General features: G+C 38.3%; 2 protein-coding genes across 2 annotated transcripts; both read right to left on the minus strand.

Annotated features, from left to right (window-relative positions):
* Positions 1 to 783: 783 nt before the first annotated feature.
* Positions 784 to 11448, minus strand: LOC143529937 (putative serine/threonine-protein kinase PBL21). Its single transcript, XM_077025613.1, has 6 exons — positions 11364 to 11448; positions 11108 to 11140; positions 10875 to 11026; positions 10603 to 10792; positions 9948 to 10339; positions 784 to 1065 (listed from the first exon to the last, which is right to left on the minus strand). Exons 1-6 carry the CDS (start codon positions 11446 to 11448, stop codon positions 784 to 786), a joined length of 1134 nt encoding a protein of 377 aa, XP_076881728.1.
* Positions 11449 to 16493: 5045 nt separating this feature from the next.
* LOC143529977 (zinc finger BED domain-containing protein RICESLEEPER 2-like) lies at positions 16494 to 18497 on the minus strand. The gene is made up of 2 exons (XM_077025640.1): positions 16878 to 18497; positions 16494 to 16791 (listed from the first exon to the last, which is right to left on the minus strand). Exons 1-2 carry the CDS (start codon positions 18495 to 18497, stop codon positions 16498 to 16500), a joined length of 1914 nt encoding a protein of 637 aa, XP_076881755.1. The 3' UTR covers positions 16494 to 16497.
* Between the last annotated feature and the right edge of the window lie 1616 nt (positions 18498 to 20113).

A 20113-nucleotide genomic window follows, 5' to 3' on the forward strand; every position in this document is an offset into this window, starting at 1 on the left:
TTTTATTTTTATTGTTATGGATTTGGTTGCTATATTTGAATTGCTTTGCTATTTATGGATATTATGTTTTTAAATGAAATAAAATTTATTATTAAGTATTGTCATATTATTGCATGATAGTTACCTCGAGCTATGAGCAATCATGCTCACGCCCCGCATTTCCGCCTTAGGTTGGGGTGTGACATTTTTCACACAAGGCGTTATGCGATACGTGACGTCCTAGTCAGCAATAGAGAGTTTTGCAAAAAGCGTAGTGGTAAAAGGCCTCAAACTCTTCTGCAATCATTACATTTTTCCCCTTTTCTCTCACAAAAGAGCGTTGTACAAAACTATCCAACCGAAAACTTGGTCCAAAACTCCGCGGGGGGGGGGGGGGGAGTGTATGGGGAGTTTTGGAGCCCAAAACGCTCCACTACGGATGGTCTAAGAGGGGTGTTTGATATAGCGTTTTAAAACTGATTTGTGTGGGTAAAAGAAAAGATAGCGTTTTAATGTGTTTATGTTGCAGAAAGACTCATAAATAATCAAATAACCTGAACCAGTTTTCAATCTTAATCTTAATTTGAATTCAAAATTGGACAGAGTTATGCAAATGATATCATTGTGTGCATCCAAGAGTAATATTTCTTGATATTTCTTTTTTTTTTTCCAGATATGCAAGTGAATAGAGCATCACTTTTTTTTTAGATATCCAAGAGTAATATTACTTTAAGTTTGTAGCAAATCTTTTTGGCAAAATTAATTTATGTATGGTAATACAAGCTCATTAGCAACAAAAAAAAGTCATGTAGACAGGTCACGAGCACGGTATTCATCTTGCCTTGAGGGTGATGGTTGCGAGCCAACAGTCAAACTTCTATGGTTTTCAAAAGTTTCTGCTTTAGAAGCTAACAACTCGAATGCAACAACGATATCACTAATCAAGGGGCGGAATTTTGCTTCATCTTGAAGACACATTGCAGTTATTGAGACCACAAGGTGCACTGAACGTGCTGAGATTTGACCATGCAGTAGCGGGTCCACCAATTTACCAAACTTCTTACGGTCTCTCAAAAAGGGACGAGACTGCATAAATTCAAAACTTCAAGGGATGAGACTACATAAATTCAAAACTTCAATGAAACGAACAACTTTGGCCCATTTACTTTTGAGTGGGTCAAACGTCACCAAAAGTCTAAGTTTAGTTATCAATAATTAATAATAAGTGTGTATTGGTCGATTAGGGTTGAGTTTGTGCTAAATACGGACCAAAAACTGTATTTTCGGTTTTCTTAAGATTTTGAAAATTATACGGCTTATGTTTTTTGGGTTTTGCCATTTGAATTTTAAAAAAATGGGTAAAAATATTGGCCCAAAATAATGAATTTGGGCCTAAATCTTTTCATTAATTCATAGCCAATTGATTATTATACGTTATGGCTAAAATAATTAGGTTTTGTTTTTTCCTTGTAAAGAGACCAAAAAAACTCACCCGGATTTATCGATTTTCATTTTTATTTTTAAGTTATAAGTAAATCATATCTTTTGATTTTGTTTTAGGTTCAGTTCAGTTTTGGTTTTGCTATTTGAGCTTGAAAATTCCTGGACGAAAAACGACCCAAAATAGTGAAGTTGGACATAAATTTTTTTGTTAATGAATAATCAACTAATATTACACATTTGGGCTAAAAAAAATTGTTACACTGTTTATTGAGGTCTTATAAGTTATTTACAATAAAAAAATGTATAACTTTGATTTACATGCAAAACCAAACCAAATTCGAACTGAAAAAATTGGTTTTTACAAACACATAAACTAAACCGTATTTCATTTCGATTTTGTTTTTTAAGTTCGGATCAGTTTATTCGGTTTTGCCATTTAAACTTGAATACTTTAGCAAAAAAATGGTCTAAAATAATGAATTTGAACCTAAATCTTTTAGTTAATAATAACCGAAGAAACACAAGTTCAACTCTTGGTCTAATCGCTTATCCCCAAGGTTGATGCCTAGTCTTTCCCACGATGAAATATACGTAATCTGACTAATTTGAGTGTGAGCACTTGCAAAACAGGACACCATTCGTTACGAGAAGGGAAGAGGGGTGTCTTCTCATAACCACCCTCCAGCGTGAGAATCAGTATTGATGGGTGATAAATTATAATCGCGACGCACTAGTGAGTGTTCTCGCTCTAAGATTTCCCCATCTATTTACCGTTGAGGTGTGAGTGCTATTTATAGCCGGATAGGAGGAGAGAAGGGACGGGTCACCTGCGGTGTTAGGAATTCCATCAATCGCGGAACACCCATGTGCGCTTGGCAGGCTGGTGGGTAAAACAGTTGACTGATTGTGACATTTGTACTATGTTGTACTATTATCCATGTGTTGTCATTCCCTTATTGGCTAGGCGTCATTTTCATTAAAATACTTCATTTTTGTACCATGCATGTGAAGATCTTTGGCGATACAATTCCCGAGGTGTCATGGAATGTTTGGCGCTTGATCGGTTTCACTTTGGCACATGTGGTAGTGCTTTAGCGCTTGGGTGGGTTTAGTACCCTACCTCTTTAGTACCCTTCCTTTGACAGGGACAAGCTTGACAGAAGGTTATGGAGAACCTTCCTTTGGCGGGACCATCCTGGCGGGAGTTTATGGGAAACTTTCCATTGGCGGGACCCATCTTGATGGGAGGTTATGGGAAATATTCCTTTGGCGGGACCCATCCTGGCGGGAGGCTATAGAGAACCTTCCTTTGGGAGGGGCCATCATGGCGGGAGGTTATGGAGAACCTTCCTTTAGCGGGGGCCATCATAGCGGGAGGTTATGGGAAAACTTCCTTTGGCAGGTTACAGTTGTGTTTGTGCATAAATCTTTTACTTGCTTGGATGTATCACCACGTGGATTTTGGCGGGAAGATTCAAAATTATTGGTGGAAGTGATAAGGGCGAGTGGATGATGGGACATGTGACGACAGTTACGTTCTACAGGCAACTTTTCGCCTGTGTCAGGTGCGTGGGCGAGAATCCCGGTGGCACGCCCAGCTATAACACATTTGTTAATGTGTCCCCTATAAGTGGCGTCTTCTGATTGGACCACCAGTCTGCCACTTCTCGAAATCGCTTCCACCCTATTAATTGCGAGTGTATATAAAGATGAGCCCTCTCCATTTTTTCTTCACACTTTCCTTCTTCCCTAAGATTTCCGGCAAATATTCATCTTCTCCGGCGAATGTTTTCCTGAAATCTTCTTCACCCTACATTTGATGGCTGGTCCTTCTTAATCAGAGAAGGAGAAGTGGCAGCGTAAGCCTCTTACGATTAATATCGTTGGATGTCGGATGTCACGTGCCGAATTCAACGGGGTTGTCACCTATTATAGTTGAGTCGGAGCTGCCAGCTCCTAGCAGGACTGCGAGGAATCCTCCGGCTGGCAATATTGCCATGTACAAGGAGTTTTTCTCGATTGGAAACCTTCGGGTTGCCAATCACTCGCTTTCTGCTGGAGTTTTTGGATGTGTTTGGGTTGCATCTAACCCAAGTTCATCCACTCGGGATGGTGCACCTCCGCATTTCAAGTTCACTTGTCACTGTCTAGGGATAACCCCTACAGCTGACAAGTTGGTAGCTTTCTACCAATGGAGGAACTCCAAGGGTTGGTACAATTTGTACACCCGGTCTGGAGCCGAGGCGATTGCTGGGGACGCGCCAAAGAGTCTCCACGAGTGGAAGAGTATCTTCCTCTACATATCTGAGCGTGTGATTCCCCATGCAATGTAGTTTGTAAAAGGGAAGGAGTTGCCGGAGCCCAAACTAGTTCGTATTCCAGCGCGGACTAGTTTAATACTTTGAAGGGCAACATTTCCCCACTCCATATGTATCCTGAGCGAGCGCTGGTGCTCTTTGGGATGAGTCGCATATGGGAGGATGCGATGCAGGTTCCGATCATCAAGAATGGCGGGCAGGGTAATCTATTACCCCTTCCAAATGTTTACGTTATTTTTACCTCACTTCGACATGCTAACATATTTGCTTTGTAGAGATGGAGGATAAACTGTTCTTGCTGCAGCCGGCGCCTGATGGTGTGAAGACGTTGTATCGCCGAGCATTGGGTTCGCGAGAGGAGCCGATCCTTACCAGGACGGCAAAGAATTTTGTGTTTCCTGCTCCCGCGGGGCGAGGCACTACCTCCGCTGTCGCGACCTGTGAGTTTTCCCGACCCACGAGGGGGGTTTAATATTCTTCCCTTTTCTTTTTTTTTAGTTCCTGCAATGGTATATTAATGATTGTCCGTTCTACAGGTAAACGGTCTCATGTCATCCGCCTTAGCTCTCGCGGGGCTAAGGAGCTAGGGGTGACCATAAACCGGGTACGCCCCGCAAAACCCGAACCGATCAGACCTAGTTATATTACAATAGGGTCGGTTACCGGGTCCTGAGCATAAACCGGGTAACACCCGTGAGTCCCGGTTATTTACAAAGGGTCAGTTCCCGGGTCTTGAGAATGCCATTAATCGGGTTCGGGTCGGGTATTGGGGGTAAGACCGTTTACTCACCCTTATAAGGAGCCCCAAGGCAGCGACGTAAAGATGGATGTATCCTCGAAGGGTGCCAAGGTCGGTCCCTTCAAAGACAATGATGATGACGAAGTCGTCATCTCTGACGTCCCCTTTTATTTCTCGTGTGCGTCCTCCACCACTATGTCCAGTGTCACCGGGACAACACCAGGTCACTCCCAAAAGCCAGCGACGACCTTGCCACTATTGTCGTTTTACTCCCAACCGCCAGCACAGGTACTGTTGGATACCGCCTTCAGTCTTTCAGCCTGGAACTGTTGGGGTTACCACGGTGTCTTTGGCTTTGTCAGGCGGATCTGCCGTGGGCGCCAAGGCGCTCACTTTTCCACACCATATGGCGCCCACGCCAGGTGATACTGAAGAAGAAGAGGATCCCTTGTTTAAGAAACCTCGACTTGTCAGGTTCGTCAAGTTTCCTAGCCCCTTTACTTCGCCAAGTATGATATTTTTGTTTCTTTCCTTTATCTCTTTTTGCCTCTAATGCTTTTTTCCTAGCCACTTTTTTTCTTTCATAGAAGCTAGTGGAAGAGGAGGTGTAGAAAAACACTGAGACATCTACTGATGCATTGTTCTCTTCGCCAATGCCGATGAAGGCAAGTGTAGGCAAATCATCTAAGGGCCAGCCTAGGGTGGATCCATTTAGTTCGTCTGTGACGACAGAAGTGGTGCATTCTTCTGAGGCCAAGACCATGGCGGCTACGCAGCGCATGATGACAGGAGTGGTTAATCCGCCTGAGGTCGAAACCACGGCGGCAACAACACAACCTTTGACGAAGACTCTGGCTAAGTCATCTGAGGTTCAAGTAGAACAACCGACTGAGGGGGTGAGGGGTCAAACTTCTCTTCCTCACTGTTTGTTTGATACGTCGGGTAAAGCTAAGGACCTCGTCCTTGACGGGGACGAAATTGTCTAGATGCCCTTTATTGATATTGGGACAGTTGTGACCGGTAGGTTTTTGAGAACCTTGGTGGTGAAGTGGCGCAGATGCCGGAGGGAGGGGGTCAAAAGTTGTGAGCCCAGGTGATTCCATCGAGGCTAACCAGCTGTATTCGCCCCGATGAAATATGTAACACCATGAAAATACCCCATCTAAGTTTGGGCTAAAAACGTCTATTCTGAAAGATAAAGGGCCAAAAATGAAAATTTTGATTTTTAAGTTATTCGCGCTACGCGAAGCAGAAAGTTAATCTATTTCGCGCTACATGAAATGGCGGAAGTTGCGGAACAGAAACCGAGATGATGATGTTTCACGCGACGCGAAGCAGCCCTTCGCGCTACGCGAAACCACGTTAAGTAATCTGATACACATCTCCAACCACGTGTCAACATGTGGCAAGATTGTACAGGCCACGTGTCATGATATTGCTTCACGCGATGTGAACGGCGGAGAATCTTGTCCTTTGTGCGGCGTGAAGGAAGTTAAAATCGACTATAAATAGGGCAGCTACGGGTTGAGCTCAAATCATCCCAAAACACTTTCCATTACACATACTTAACCTAGAATTCCATGCCCTAAGCTTCCCGGCTTTCCGACTGCTTGTTTTCTCGAAGTTTGCGCAAGAAACGAAGTTCCGAAGCTCTGCTAACGTCTAACGGCCTTATTTAGCAAAGTTTTACCGACGAGTTGCTGATCTTTTCTTGTTCTCATTCTCGAGTGATCGTTTAAGGTAGGGATTATGCCTAAGTTACTTCATTATATAGTTATTTAAGACCTAATCAAGAGTATAGTCGTTAACTTTAAATGATTTCTAAATAATTTTTTTGCAAAGTAAATGGCATTACTTTTATATGAAGTAATGTTATCAAAACTATATGTATTGACGGGCATGTAGTAATTGTAAGGGGGATATAATTAGTAGTAAGTTTCTTGTCTAAGGAAAAGCAATTCGTACAAATCACAATCAACCGCGGGACCCGTTTACTTACCTGGAGAAACTTACCAACGTGATAGAACCTATTAAGCCAAAGCATGCTATTCCAAATGTCATGTGTAAATACAACTATATTTTCATAAAACGACTATAACTCTACCAAGGTTAAATCAGACCTAAGGTCTGCAGATTAATCAAGAAACACAGTCACGGTATTTATGCAAACTTATTTCAAATATAGGTTAACAACATACAGATAGAAAAGGTTTCCAAACGATACCGAACTGACAATCATAGATGAATACGTTAAACCTTTTACAGGCAGTACAGTTTTTACTCTTGTAGTAAACAGGTTGTTTATTGCAAAGAGTCCGATAAATTTTTGCACGAGATTACATATCTCTAAAATCGTTACAATATAAAATAGAAAATAAAAAGCAACTCAAACCGGTTACACATGTGTCTGGATCCATACATAACGGACCAATTGGCATGCAAAACCAAGTCAGTCATAACCGGTTCTCCAATTAGGGTCACATTGTTCGGGGAATGCTGTCTCCAAACAGGGGCTATGTAACTCGGGGAACTCTTGAATTGTGTGTGTAGGACAGTGGTACAAATCCCGAGAATGACCAGCATTCTTGCTGAGATTGTGAAACGGAAACTATATTTGTATTTAGCGACTGTTATAAATTATTTTAGAGTCAGTCAACGTTTCACCAATTCATCGCTGACATATTTTTCCCAACCGTTGCAGGTAATTAAGTGCAGGTAGCAATTAGACAAGGATTAGAGTTATGGAGATATATGGTCGCGTTACAAGATGGCTCAATTTTGAATATTAATATAAAACAATATTTTGTATCCAATACTCGGGTATTTAATTCCCGAGTAAGTTTTCAATGTAAATTAATATTTTATAAAGTCTTCCGCTAAAATAAACCCGCAACTCTGATATATTTACAAAATAAGTACCAATTGATAGTCACGCTCCTAGGCCCTGAGTCGGGGTGTGACAAAATATCCCTCGCGGCACTGAGTTTAAAGACCCGGTCATCTGCACCAATTTTTTGGAGCATTGATTCCCTCCCGGGGAACACATAGCTCGTTTGTTCCAACCCCGTGATGACCTATCCACTGACGTCACATCCAATGTCGTCCGGGAGCTCTTTGGTTTGGCCGAGCTTATTCGTGAGAACCGCACTCTTCACGCTGAGCGTATGGATTATGATGCCGCCAGAAGAGATTTGGAACTTCAGTTGAAGAAATTTGAGGGTACCGCCTGGAAGGCTGGTTGAGAGGCAGCAGATTACCGCCATGCTCTTGCTGCTGCTAAGGAGTTGCAGAAGAAAATAGAGACAGATTTTGGCGGAATCTGTCCATGAGCGCGTTGAGCGCTATAAATATTTTTAGGCCACGTGCAAGAAGTCAAATGAGGATCTTGCTGAGGCACGCGGTCGCGCTCAGGTTACGTAAGAGGCCGCCACCAAGCATGAGCAGGAGAACACCGATCTGCGTAAGCGGGTTGAGGAATTGGAGACCGAGGCGGCGGTCCGGAAGTCGGATGCAGGCAAGCTCACTAACGCCTTGGCGACTCATGAGCAAACCATTGAGAACTTGACGGTTCAGAGCTCCGGGCTTGCCAACGATCCTGACAGGCTATTGAAGCATTCCATTCGCAAGGTCAGTTAATATTTTGCGTTTTAACCCGTGCCTTGTATTTCTTCCTTATGCTGACCTTTTATTTTAACTTGTCTAGGTTGCCCAACGTATCATAGTCGACGAGGCCATAACGAAGAGCGTTGGGCGCCTTGTGACGACAGCGTAGCAAGTGGGGCACAAGGCGGGGTTCCAAGAGGAACTTAAGTATGTGCAAGATCAGATTCCTCTAGACCTCTATACACTTCGTGATGTTGACGTCAAAGCAGAGTACTGGGCTGCGTAGGAGGAATATGATGCCTTGTCATTCCCCATTTTATCGACCATCACTCAGCATGCCAAGGAAGAAGATGGTGTGCAGAAGCTAAGGAAATTACTAGAGCCATCTCAAGCAAGCATTTCCTCTAGGGTTGGAGATGATATTGCTCTAAGGCAATCACCGGGTGCCGGAAGCGCGGCGCCGGCGCGGGGCAGATTCATTTTCTTCTTCTTCGTGCTCGTCCTCGTTGTTACTGCTTGATGCTCCCGCGAACAGAGTTCTCGGTTGGACTCCTGACGAGAATCTCTGTTGCGTCTTTGCCATCAACTTTTCCTGCTCAGGTTCCCAACATTCAATCATGTTTGGTGGTAGTGAGCTTTGTGGTTGATTTCTGGGACGGAACCTGGTGCTAGCCATTACGGTGAAGTTTGGTGGCTGGTTCGTCGTGTTAACAATGTCATCCTGGTTCGTCATAATGGTGTCTAGAGCTGTGTTTCCCCTTTGTTGGACGGTCGACGCTTGGCTAGCCGCCGGGGTGGATGCTTTCCCACTCATCTTAATTGCGAAGCATAGAGAGTTTAGATGAAGCTAGTTCTAGCAAAAGCACGGATGACGCCAATGAAGAAACACTAGTTCAACCCTCGGTCTAATCGCTTGTCCCCAAGGTTGATGTCTAGTCTTTCCCACGATGGGTTATATGTAATCCGGTTAATCTGCGTATGAGCACCTGCAAAACAAAATATCGTGAGCTCGTTACGAGAAGGGAAGAGGGGGGGTCTTCTCGTAACCACCATCTGGCATGATAATCAGTATTGATGGGTGATAAATTATAATCGCGAAGCACTAGTGAGTTTTCGCGCTCTAAGATTTCCCCCTCTACTTACCGTTGAGGTGTGAGTTCTATTTATAGCCGGATATGAGGAGAGAAGGTATGGGCCGCCTGCGGTGTTAGGAATTCCATCAATCGCGGAACACCCACGTGCGCTTGGCAGGCTGGTGGGTAAAGCAGTTGACTGATGGTGACATTTGTACTATGTTGTACTATTATCCATGTGTTGTCATTCCCTTATTGGCTAGGCGTCCTTTTCATTTAGATACTTCATTTTTGTACCATGCATGTGAAGATCTTTGGCGCTACATTTCCAGAGGTGTCAGGGAATGTTTGGCGCTTGACTGGTTTCACCTTGGCGCCTGTGATAGCGCTTTGACGCTTGGGTGGATTTAGTACCCTACCTCTTCAATAACCCATTGATTATCATTATACATTTGAGCTAAAAATTTTGGTTATGCTATTTATTAATTTTTTACAATTTATTTAAATGTAAAAATAAAAAAAAATGTAAATCTACAAATTATGTTCGGTTTTTTACTACATGCAAAACCAAAATCGAGTTGAAAGTTTCGGTTTTTACAAAAACATAAACCAAACTGTAGGTTTAGTTTTCATTCTGTTTTTTTTCGATTTCGAATCGTTTCTTTCTATGCCCACTCCTAGTTATTAACTTATTATTACAATAATGCAGTTTCTACTTGAGCCGTGAGAAAAATGGTATGTTTTAAGCTGAAGTTTGACCAGACCCGCGATAAGAAAGAAAGGGCAACTCACCCAAGAAACTAAATCTTGCTCTTCAGGCTTCTTAGTCAAATCTATAGCCCTACGACCAGTAACCAACTCCAACAAAATGACACCAAAACTATATATATCAGACTTTGTAGTTAACTTTCCACTCAATGCATACTCCGGAGCACAATAACCATATGTACCTATAACACGTGTTGACACATGAGTGTTATCGCCAACCGGGCCTAGTTTAGCAATTCCAAAATCTGAAAGCTTTGGATTGAAGTCATTGTCCAATAATATGTTTGAAGACTTTAAATCGCGATGAATTACAGGTGGATTTGCCTTGCAATGGAGGTACTCGAGGCCACGAGCTGCACCAACAACAATTTTTAGTCTCGTGTGCCAATCGATTGGCTCTTGATCAGGCTCAAGATCTGGAAATTAAACATATTATGTTAATATAAGGAAAAAAATGTGAATTTAGGGACATAGGATTTACTGGATGTGACAAATACATCAAAGTGTTAACAAATTAATACCCAAAATCACCTAAAAATCACAACTAGACCCAATGCATGGATTGATATAATGCAAAAGTTCTATGCTAACTGACTAGATCCAAATGTGATTAGTTCGTATAACAATCATATTTAGCAATTAGCACTTAAAAGAAAACAATTATATCAATAAAACTTACCAAAAAGATGATTTTCTAGACTACCAAGGGGCATGTACTCATATACCAACAGTCTTTGATCTCCATGTGCACAATAACCTGCCAAAGTAACAAGGTTTGAATGGCGCAACAAACTCAACATAAAGACCTCCACAACAAACTCCTGGTTCCCTTGAAAACCGTTGAGGTTAAGCTTCTTTACGGCAACCGTCTGTTCATAATATTCAACAATTAATCCCATGTCATATAAACAAAATGCTTATAATCATCTTAAGAATAACTATATAACTTACTTCCCGTGATTCTAATTGGCCTTTATAAACCCTTCCAAATCCACCAACTCCAATCATATTATGATCCTTGAAACTGTCTGTAGCGATAATGAGCTCGTTAAGCGTAAAACAATGTGCTTCATTAGCCCTCTGACTACTGAACCCTTTCTTATCTATACAACAACACAACATGAAATCACTTCAAAGATTTCAATAATATTAATAATAATCTGAAGGCTGAATTGTGTGCTTACCTGCAATATCCTTACTTATACTTCCCCTTTCATCTGTAAGTACCAAAACCCATGAAGAAATCAAATTAAACTGCAAACTATAACGCATCAAATGTAATGTATTATGTATGATTTACAATTGGTTCATGTTATAACTACACCACGCCCATCTGATTTCACCGGTGGCAGTGGTCAATTGGTGGTGTGACATTAGATATCAGACGGTGTGTGTATATACGATTGACCCCTTCACAGTTTCAATTGTCAAATTTCAAACCTGCAACTTCAATGGATGTCATATCATCATCATCGTAGTTTTTGACATCTTTGGAGCAAAGTTTTATGCAAGAAAAGCAACGCATCTTTAATAACGGATTGCTAAAAACCGACATAATTTATATGAATCGGATGAGGATTTCGTCTAAGAATCAAAAAGTCTTTATGCAATATCCAGCTAGCAAATCAACGCGACATTGCCAAAAATTTCTACACCGTCAAGAAAAAAACAAGATTACAGAGTTTGTGGGGTGAAGCAGTTGCAATCATTGCTTGGAATTTAGCAATCAAATATAAAATGAATGTTTGAATTGATGCCAGCACGAATATCCATGATGTACTTAACGTGGAAAAGAAGTTAGAATTAATATTAATATCACACAATAAAAAAATTATATCTAATTCATAAATAGGTTAGCCAAGCATATGTCCCTAAATAATTAATACTAGGTTAGAGCTCGTTTTCTATACTGGTGAAAAATATAATAAAAATAAAAATTATTAGATGTAATACGAAAATTCAATTGTTTCATATAATAATTATTATTTATGACTTTTTTTAATTAAGTTTTTGATATATTATGCACTATAATTTTAAGTTAAAAACCAAATCATATTTATACCAAAATGTTGTCATATATTTAAAAACTAAATTTACAAATACTAAGGTTTTGTTGTAAAATAAAATAGATAAAAATATATTATATTTTAAAATAAAAAGATAGACGATGAACAATCTTAAATGGTTGGGTTAAAGAGATATGAGAAAACGATGTCATATTGTGAATTATGAAAATGTTAACAATTAAAAATAATTTTGGTTTTGTACTTGAAGAGAAATCACATTTATATATGTTAAGTCAAGAAATCAAACACAATTACCGTTTTAGTGGAATTGGTAAGCACATTTGGTCTGAAACATTGAAACATGAGGTCTTGGGTTCGAAACCCGTGTCACACAACAATATATTTTTTCAAAATTTTACAAAGCCTTACGGGTCATGGGTTATAATAGAAAAACGAGTCATGGGTCATAATATAATAGGAAATAGTGACATGACATCTACTTGACATTCTATGTGGGGTGCCTAGTTAAATATCATGTGGACAACTTGTGTTGCTTTAATAGTATAGTTAGATTAGATTGATTATTAAATTATTGTGTGGGTGTATGTAGATAATTTTAAAGCCTGTTAGAATTTTAACCCCACATTGCATTTAACGTCCTTTAACCCATGAGGGAAGTGGTATGTCACTCGTTAACCCTTGTCAACTCAGCTTTAACACCATGAGCGTTAGAGTATACCCTTAGGCCTTAGAGCAACCCGTATTCCTATGATGATTGACATTCATGTTTAGATCTGTCAATTTGAAACTTGACTATTTTAAATTATTGTTTCCTGGTTAAAATTGAATTGTTTGAATGTGTTCATTGCTACAATATTAATATACTAGAATAGAGCCCGTGTGATACACGGGTTGTTAAAAAGTAAAATGAAAAGGTTAAATTTAATAATATACATATTAACATATCTTATGGATTCATAAGATATAAATAATTTACTAAAATACATAGATTAGTAAAAATAATTTGTATTTGCATTTTAAAAATAATAAAATGAAAGATTGTGAATTTATACCAATTAAAAAAAAGAGAAGACTAACGTCAATTAATCCTAGTTGAGTTGGTAAGCCATAAACATTTTAAAAGTAAGGTATTGAGTTCAATTTCCACCAACAACATATTTTTCATTTTATCATTCATGAAGGAAAAATTATAAACATGGAAACTTGTACACTTGAAGCCTATGTGGAAGGTCTAATTGAATGACAAGTGAAAAAATTGTGTTGCTTTAATACATAGGTAGATTTTGAGTGTCTACGAGCACCACACACTCGAAAATTTCTTCTTGCTGTCCCTATATATGAGTTAAGCCAACATATGTCCCATGTGAAGTATCGTACTGTCACACCCGGCCATAGGGGCCTAAACGTATGACCAATAGCTGGTATCGGCTTTGAAAATATATCAGAGTTTATTTTGTTGCGGCAGAAATATCTTTTGATAAAATATTTCTTTATATAAACAGGGAATTAAATACCCTTGATAATATAAAATACTTGTTTTTACATAATCATGTTTTACAAGGAGGTTAACAAAATGATCCCACAGATCCTTCTATATCTCTAATGAGCTGCCTCCATGCTACTCTACTATCCTTATCATTTACTACTAATTACCTGAAATGTTTAAAATAATACGTTAGCTAAAAGCTGGTGAATAACATTAACAGACACAAAGTATTTTATGTTGGTAAGAATTTAAAACACGTTCAATCGTAATTTGTCTTAGTATATCTACATACTCAGCGAGACTGTTTCACCCAAGTGGACAACCACGGAGCACACTAGTCTTCTTACTCAGATTGATCGTAGTTTTATGTTTACCTACAACGGTGTCTCATTACTAGCCATGTTACGGCCTTTCACCCGTAACACGTGTATAAACTTGGATGCAACTATACGTGCACTTATGGCCTGAGTAGATTACATTTACGCATCCAATGTTTTGAAAACCATTCAAGCCATGTGTTTGGCTAGTAAATTGTCACACCCCAACCTAAGGCGGAAATGTCGGGGCGTGATCCGATTGCTTACAACTCGAAGATACTATCATAAATATAAATGACAATATCTAATTAATTATTTACAAATATTACACACAATATCCAAATATACAAAACAATTCAAATACACAATATATGAGTTCATATAACGATTATCTTGATTATATCCTAAGGTCTTGTCTACGTTTCCAACTTCAATCTTCAGGCAACCTGTATATGCGTAGAAAATGGAGTTTTTTTGTCAACAAATATGTTGAGTGAGATGATCACCAATTTGACACAACCTTAAATAATAGCATATATATATATATAGTTGATAAATGATAAATGCGCAAACCAACCATGTGATAATAATCAATCAAATCATAACAATCATGCATATAACCAAATTGTGTGTGCCAATGAAATCGTTGCCAAGCGAATCGGGCATTGATTACAATGACTAAGGTTGTCGTTTTACCTTTGCCAAGCAAATCGGGCTCCGGTTACTAAGACGAGTGTATGATCATACTAATGATAACCCTTTACAAGGGGATATGTTGGACCTCTCCGAACGATAACAAGTAAACAATTAAACATGTAGCAAATAGCAAATAGCATTCAACTGATATTCACACAATGATTATATTGGCGATTTTGTGTATATATATAGATAGAAAATACGAATAAGTACGCATATGTCCCCAAAACATTTGAAAACAGTAGATAAAAAGGGGAATGATCAAACTCACCTTAGATGGAAGGCAAGTGAATATAACTAAGAATAAACGAGTAAACAGATAAGCGAGTCGTTCAATACGCATCAAACGAGCTAACTAATCAGAACCTGAAACTTTGTGATATGAAACTATAAATAAAAACGAACTTAATGCCGCTGGAATCAATCCAAACGGATGAGTAGAACTCTAGTTATGTTGAATTAAACGTTTAAGCGAGGTGGTACTGACCAGAATCCGAACAGCGATTCGGAAGTCGGGTTTCGGTCAATAGCCTTAAAATCAAGTTACGAGAATAAAAGTCTTCTGGACCGAACGTTGAATCCAACCAGAAGTATGAGAAAACGGATAGTCAAACTTGTTGACTATTTTGCCCTTTAACGAGTTTTAAACGAATTGACCAGTCAATACCCTTCAACCACCAAAATTGATTGAAGGTTATTGACTAGGGAATATATATGAATGTTTCCTATGTTTACAACTTACCTGGAAAGTGAAAGGATCGATGAGAAACGGAAGTCAAAGGTCGATGCATAAGCAAAGTCAACCGTTTATTAGTGTATCTTCAACAATAATGCAAAAACCGAAGAAGATGATGAAGGTTGGAGGTAGGTGACGGCTAGGAATTGTGAATTAGGGTTTAGGGATGATTTGTGGTAGAGAAATAATGATATGTTTATATAGGATACATTAAATCGAACTAAATATGGTAACTTACTCGTTTTAGAACTAGATGGGCCTTTAATGATCAAATCAACATTATAACCAGTAAATTTCATTCTTGATCAAGGGTTAATGAGTATAGACATGTATCTAAGATATATTAGTCTTCTTGGGTCTTAAAACACTCGATTATGTCCTAAAATAAGCGATCTCGGGCCAAAAACGAACTAGGAAACAATAATAAACGAAATGAGCTGTACAGGTAGCCCATAGGCCACCCCACCACGTGGTGTTCCGGCCAAAAGGATGAAAATATCATCATTTGTCAACTTTTAGGGCTGGCATATCGTGTATACCCGTACATGATAAGACACGAACACGAAATGGGTATACCTGTACACAACACGAAAACTTTTCGTGTACCTGTATCCTAAACACGAACACGAACCTGTTAATACTTGTAATACACGATAAGAGCTGTTTAGTAACATATATTTGACAACTTGTTTAGGGAAATAAAAGTCGTCAAAAGTTCATAAAAGTCTTAAAATAAAACATAAATCCATGATCCTTAACAATTTTAAGACAAAAAACCATAGAAGCAAACAATAAAAAGCAAACAAAAGTCGTTGAAAGTTCATAAAATTCTTAAAATAAAGCATCCAAATTCTAATCAAACAACATCAAGTTCCAAACTTCCAAGATCCAATTGGTCTTTCTTCTCAAATCTTCAATTCCAAACAAGCAAACAATCAAACCTACACACAAAATAAGTATAGTCAATTAGTCATATTAATCATATGGACAATTGGGCATATTCATATAGTTTTATCAAGCAACATTACTAGAAAGTTTTTGAGTGGGGTACCTTAGGATTGTTCATTCTTTTTAATGGGCAACACTACTTGAAGCGTTTGGAGTTGGTACCTTAGGATTGTTCACCGAGTTTGAAGCATTTGATTCACAACTAATGTCAAGCGCCATTATATCTTCAGTGAGCTCTTCTACACTAACTTTTTTAGAACCTACAAAGTACAAACAAACACATACATTATAAAATCAATATAATACCATGTATAAAACTTATAAAAATCAAGCAAAGATGGACATTACAAAAATCTCCATGTAATCAATCTTTTGTGCATACTAGAGCCTCAACAGTAGCTTTATTAAGTGAACTTCGATGTTCGGTAATCACTCTTCCACTTGCACTAAATGTCGACTCCGATGCCACAGTAGATACCGGAATAGTCAAAAAGTCTCTTGCCATCCTCGCTAGTATGGGATATCTTAACTCATTGGGTTTCCAAAAAGCCAACACATCAAGTTCTGAGTTCCTATCAACTCTTGACTCTTTTAAGTACAATTGCAGTTCTGACTTTTGGTTAGTTGTAAAATCTTTACTTTGAAATTTATCAAAATCCTAAAACATATTAATAAAAAATTAGTTAGTTAATAAACAAAAGACAATATACATAAAACAAATAAATGAACAAACAAAAAAACTACCTTAAGTCTTGCACTCACTCCATATGTTGAAACACCACTTGTGTCCTTAGCACCTTGGCTAGCATCTGAAGCAGGTGTTGACTCATCCCTTGTATTCTCACCCACATTGGCAATGGCATATTCATGAAAAGTAGAATGCAATAACTGATCAACATGCGTATATTCACTACTTTGATCTCCATAAACTTTTGAATAACTCCAATCAATAAAATGCAACTTGTATCTAGGATCCAAAACCACAGCTATGGCTAATGTAAGACTAAAATCAGACCAATATTTCTGAAACTTCCCCATCATCAAGTTTGCCATATTTTTTATATACCCATCTTCTGAATTCATCCCATCATACAGAGTCAAATAAGCCAAAAAAACATGTGGATAGTACAAGTTTGCAGTAGGATATTTGGTACCCGAAAAAACATTTGTCACCTCATAAAATACTTCAAGAAAAGAACATATGTTTTCAATCCTATCCCACTCTAATGCAACTGGACATTCCTTATAATTAGAATCACTCAATTCTAAATGGCTAAATGCACGTCGATAATAAAGGGCACCATCAAGCATTAAAAATGTGGAATTCCACCTAGTAACAACATCTTGCCTTAACCCCTTTTGTTTTTTAATTGAACACAACTCAACACATTCCAAAAACTTTTCCCTCCTTTGTTGTGAACCTTTCACATACTTGATACTCTCTCTTACTTTGTAAACACAATCATCAATTCCCTTTAGCCCATCTTGCACAATCAAGTTCAAAATATGGGCACAACATCTCAAGTGAAAAAAAGCACCCTTATAAACAAGTGGTGATTTTGTATTCAACTGTTCTCTTAGAAGCCTAATGAAAGCATCATTAGAAGATGCATTATCCAATGTCACACTAAATATTTTTTTTTCTATACCCCACTCTCCTAGAATAGAAAACACCTTTTCACATAAGGCAACACCAGTATGAGGTGGTGGCATGAAAGAAAATGATAAAACTCTCTTTTGCAAAACCCAATGTTTATCAATATAATGAACTGTATTTGCTAAATACCCATCAGTAGTAATAGAAGTCCATAAATCTCCAGTTAAGCATAACCTCCCAGGTGATTCCATAATAATGGCTTTCATCTTTTCCTTTTCTCTCTTAAACTTTTGCACTAAATTAGATTTTACGGTATTTCTAGAGGGAATATTCACATCGGGCTGCAAGTACTTAAACAAATCTTTAAAGGCCTTATACTCAACAAATGACAAAGGTAATTCATGCATCACAATAGCATCTATAAGCTTCTCACGAAACGTCTTGTTAGAAAAAGAAGACGACTTTAACTTCATGTCACTATTTAAAAGCATTTGACCAATATCTTTATAAGCAGCACCATAGCAGCTTCTTAAGTGTTTCGTATGATTACCCGTACCTTGCCCACTATGATATATCATAACATGATGGCATTTCTTGCACTCGGTTGGAACCTTTTTTCCTACTTTTTTCTTTGTATGCTTGATGAAGTAATTCCACACAGGAGATCTCTCTTTTCTGTCATGTTGTTTTCTCTTTGACCCTGATTTAGTATCGTCTATATCTTCTTCCTCCACCAAGTGAACCTCATCATCCACATCCATATCCATTGAGGATTCATCTTCTAAATCAATTTTTATACAATCACTCTCCATCTAGAATCAATAAAGAAAAAAAATACATAAAGTTACACAAAAAAAAAAAGCAAACTTAAACCAAAATAAGTATAGTTGAATAAACAAACATACCGTTGTTTTGGCTTTCTTATCCTTCGTCTTCTCCGCCTTCTTTTGTGGGTCACTCATAATTACCTAAATAGTAAAAACCAACAAATGTGAGCAATCAAAAGTTCAAAACCAAATAACCAATTGAAACAGCCCTATAATTCACATCAATACTTAATAGTTAGAAAGTTAGATTAGATTATGTGTATCATGAAAACTAATCTCATTCCTAAATTGCAACAAAATAATAATATGAATCCTAATATGAATCTAAAAACTAGATGAATAATAGGTAGGTAAAGATTAATAACTTACCAAGTAAGAGGAAGCACCGGCGTGACAGCGGAGAAGAGAAAGTCCGGTGAGGAAGTGGTGGTAGCGGAGGAATCACCAGCGGGCAGAGAGGGGCGGCGGCGGCGGCGGCGAGGGAATCACCGGAGAGGGGCGGCGGCGGCGAGGGAATCACCGGAGAGGTTTGTTCGTGAATCTGAATGTGGTGGCGGCAACGGAACGTGGAAAATTGGCAACGTGAGTTGTTACTTGTTAGGGTTTGGCCGTTTGGGGATAAGAAATTAAGAATAGTTTATCATTATAATATTATATATATATTTAATTATAAAAATTTAACCAGGTACTTACAGGTAAACAGGTATTTTACCTGTTTAGACACGAAAATTAACAGGTAAATTCGTGTCTACCTGTTTAGTACACGAAACCTGTTAAGGCCTTACTGTTACCTGTTAAGGACGTGCAAGTACGTGTCGTGTATTCGTGTCTCGTGTATAAATTGCCAGCCCTATCAACTTTAGTCCCTATAGTTTGGATTTAGGTCATTTAACGAACTTTTTATGCATAGTTTAAGATTTGAACAACATATAAAGAATAATGGGCCTAAAGTGAACATTATAAACTTAATTATTTATAAACACTTGATTTTCAATAATAATAAAGGTCTAAAAATGTTTCGTTCGTAAACGAATACGGGTTTGGAAAATCCGAAATGTTACATAAATCATATGTAAAATTGTAGCATTCATTACTTTTCAAACTCGAAAGTCCGACCCATTTTGAATTTTAGGTTTTGTATATATATATATATTAAAATGTTCTCAAGCTTCGTTTCACGTGGCATTCATTATTGTTTATTTGAACTTGCATTTGTTAAAACGAATCGTTTTAACATTTCAATATATTTCTTATTCATTGTAAATCGTGAAACATGGAGAGCTAGAGTGTAAATTAACACAATTTCAAGACTTATAACTTACATTTCTATATTAACACAATTTCAAAGTTGAGGACTGATTTGTAACTAAACTTTTATTCCTATCTTAAAACATCTGAAACAAGGAGAGTTAGAGTTTAAATTAATTTAAAATAATAATAATATAACAAACCTTCCCAGCCCCCCCCCCCCCCACCTTCCTCACGTATTTTCGGCAGGTACTCCGGTAGCCGGAAACCTCCAATACACCTGTTAATCTCGTATAATAACCAATTTT

Source organism: Bidens hawaiensis, unplaced genomic scaffold, assembly GCF_021521415.1.
Source record: "Bidens hawaiensis isolate Kalapana, Puna unplaced genomic scaffold, B.hawaiensis_p1.1 tig00008796_1, whole genome shotgun sequence".
Lineage (NCBI taxonomy): Eukaryota > Viridiplantae > Streptophyta > Magnoliopsida > Asterales > Asteraceae > Bidens > Bidens hawaiensis.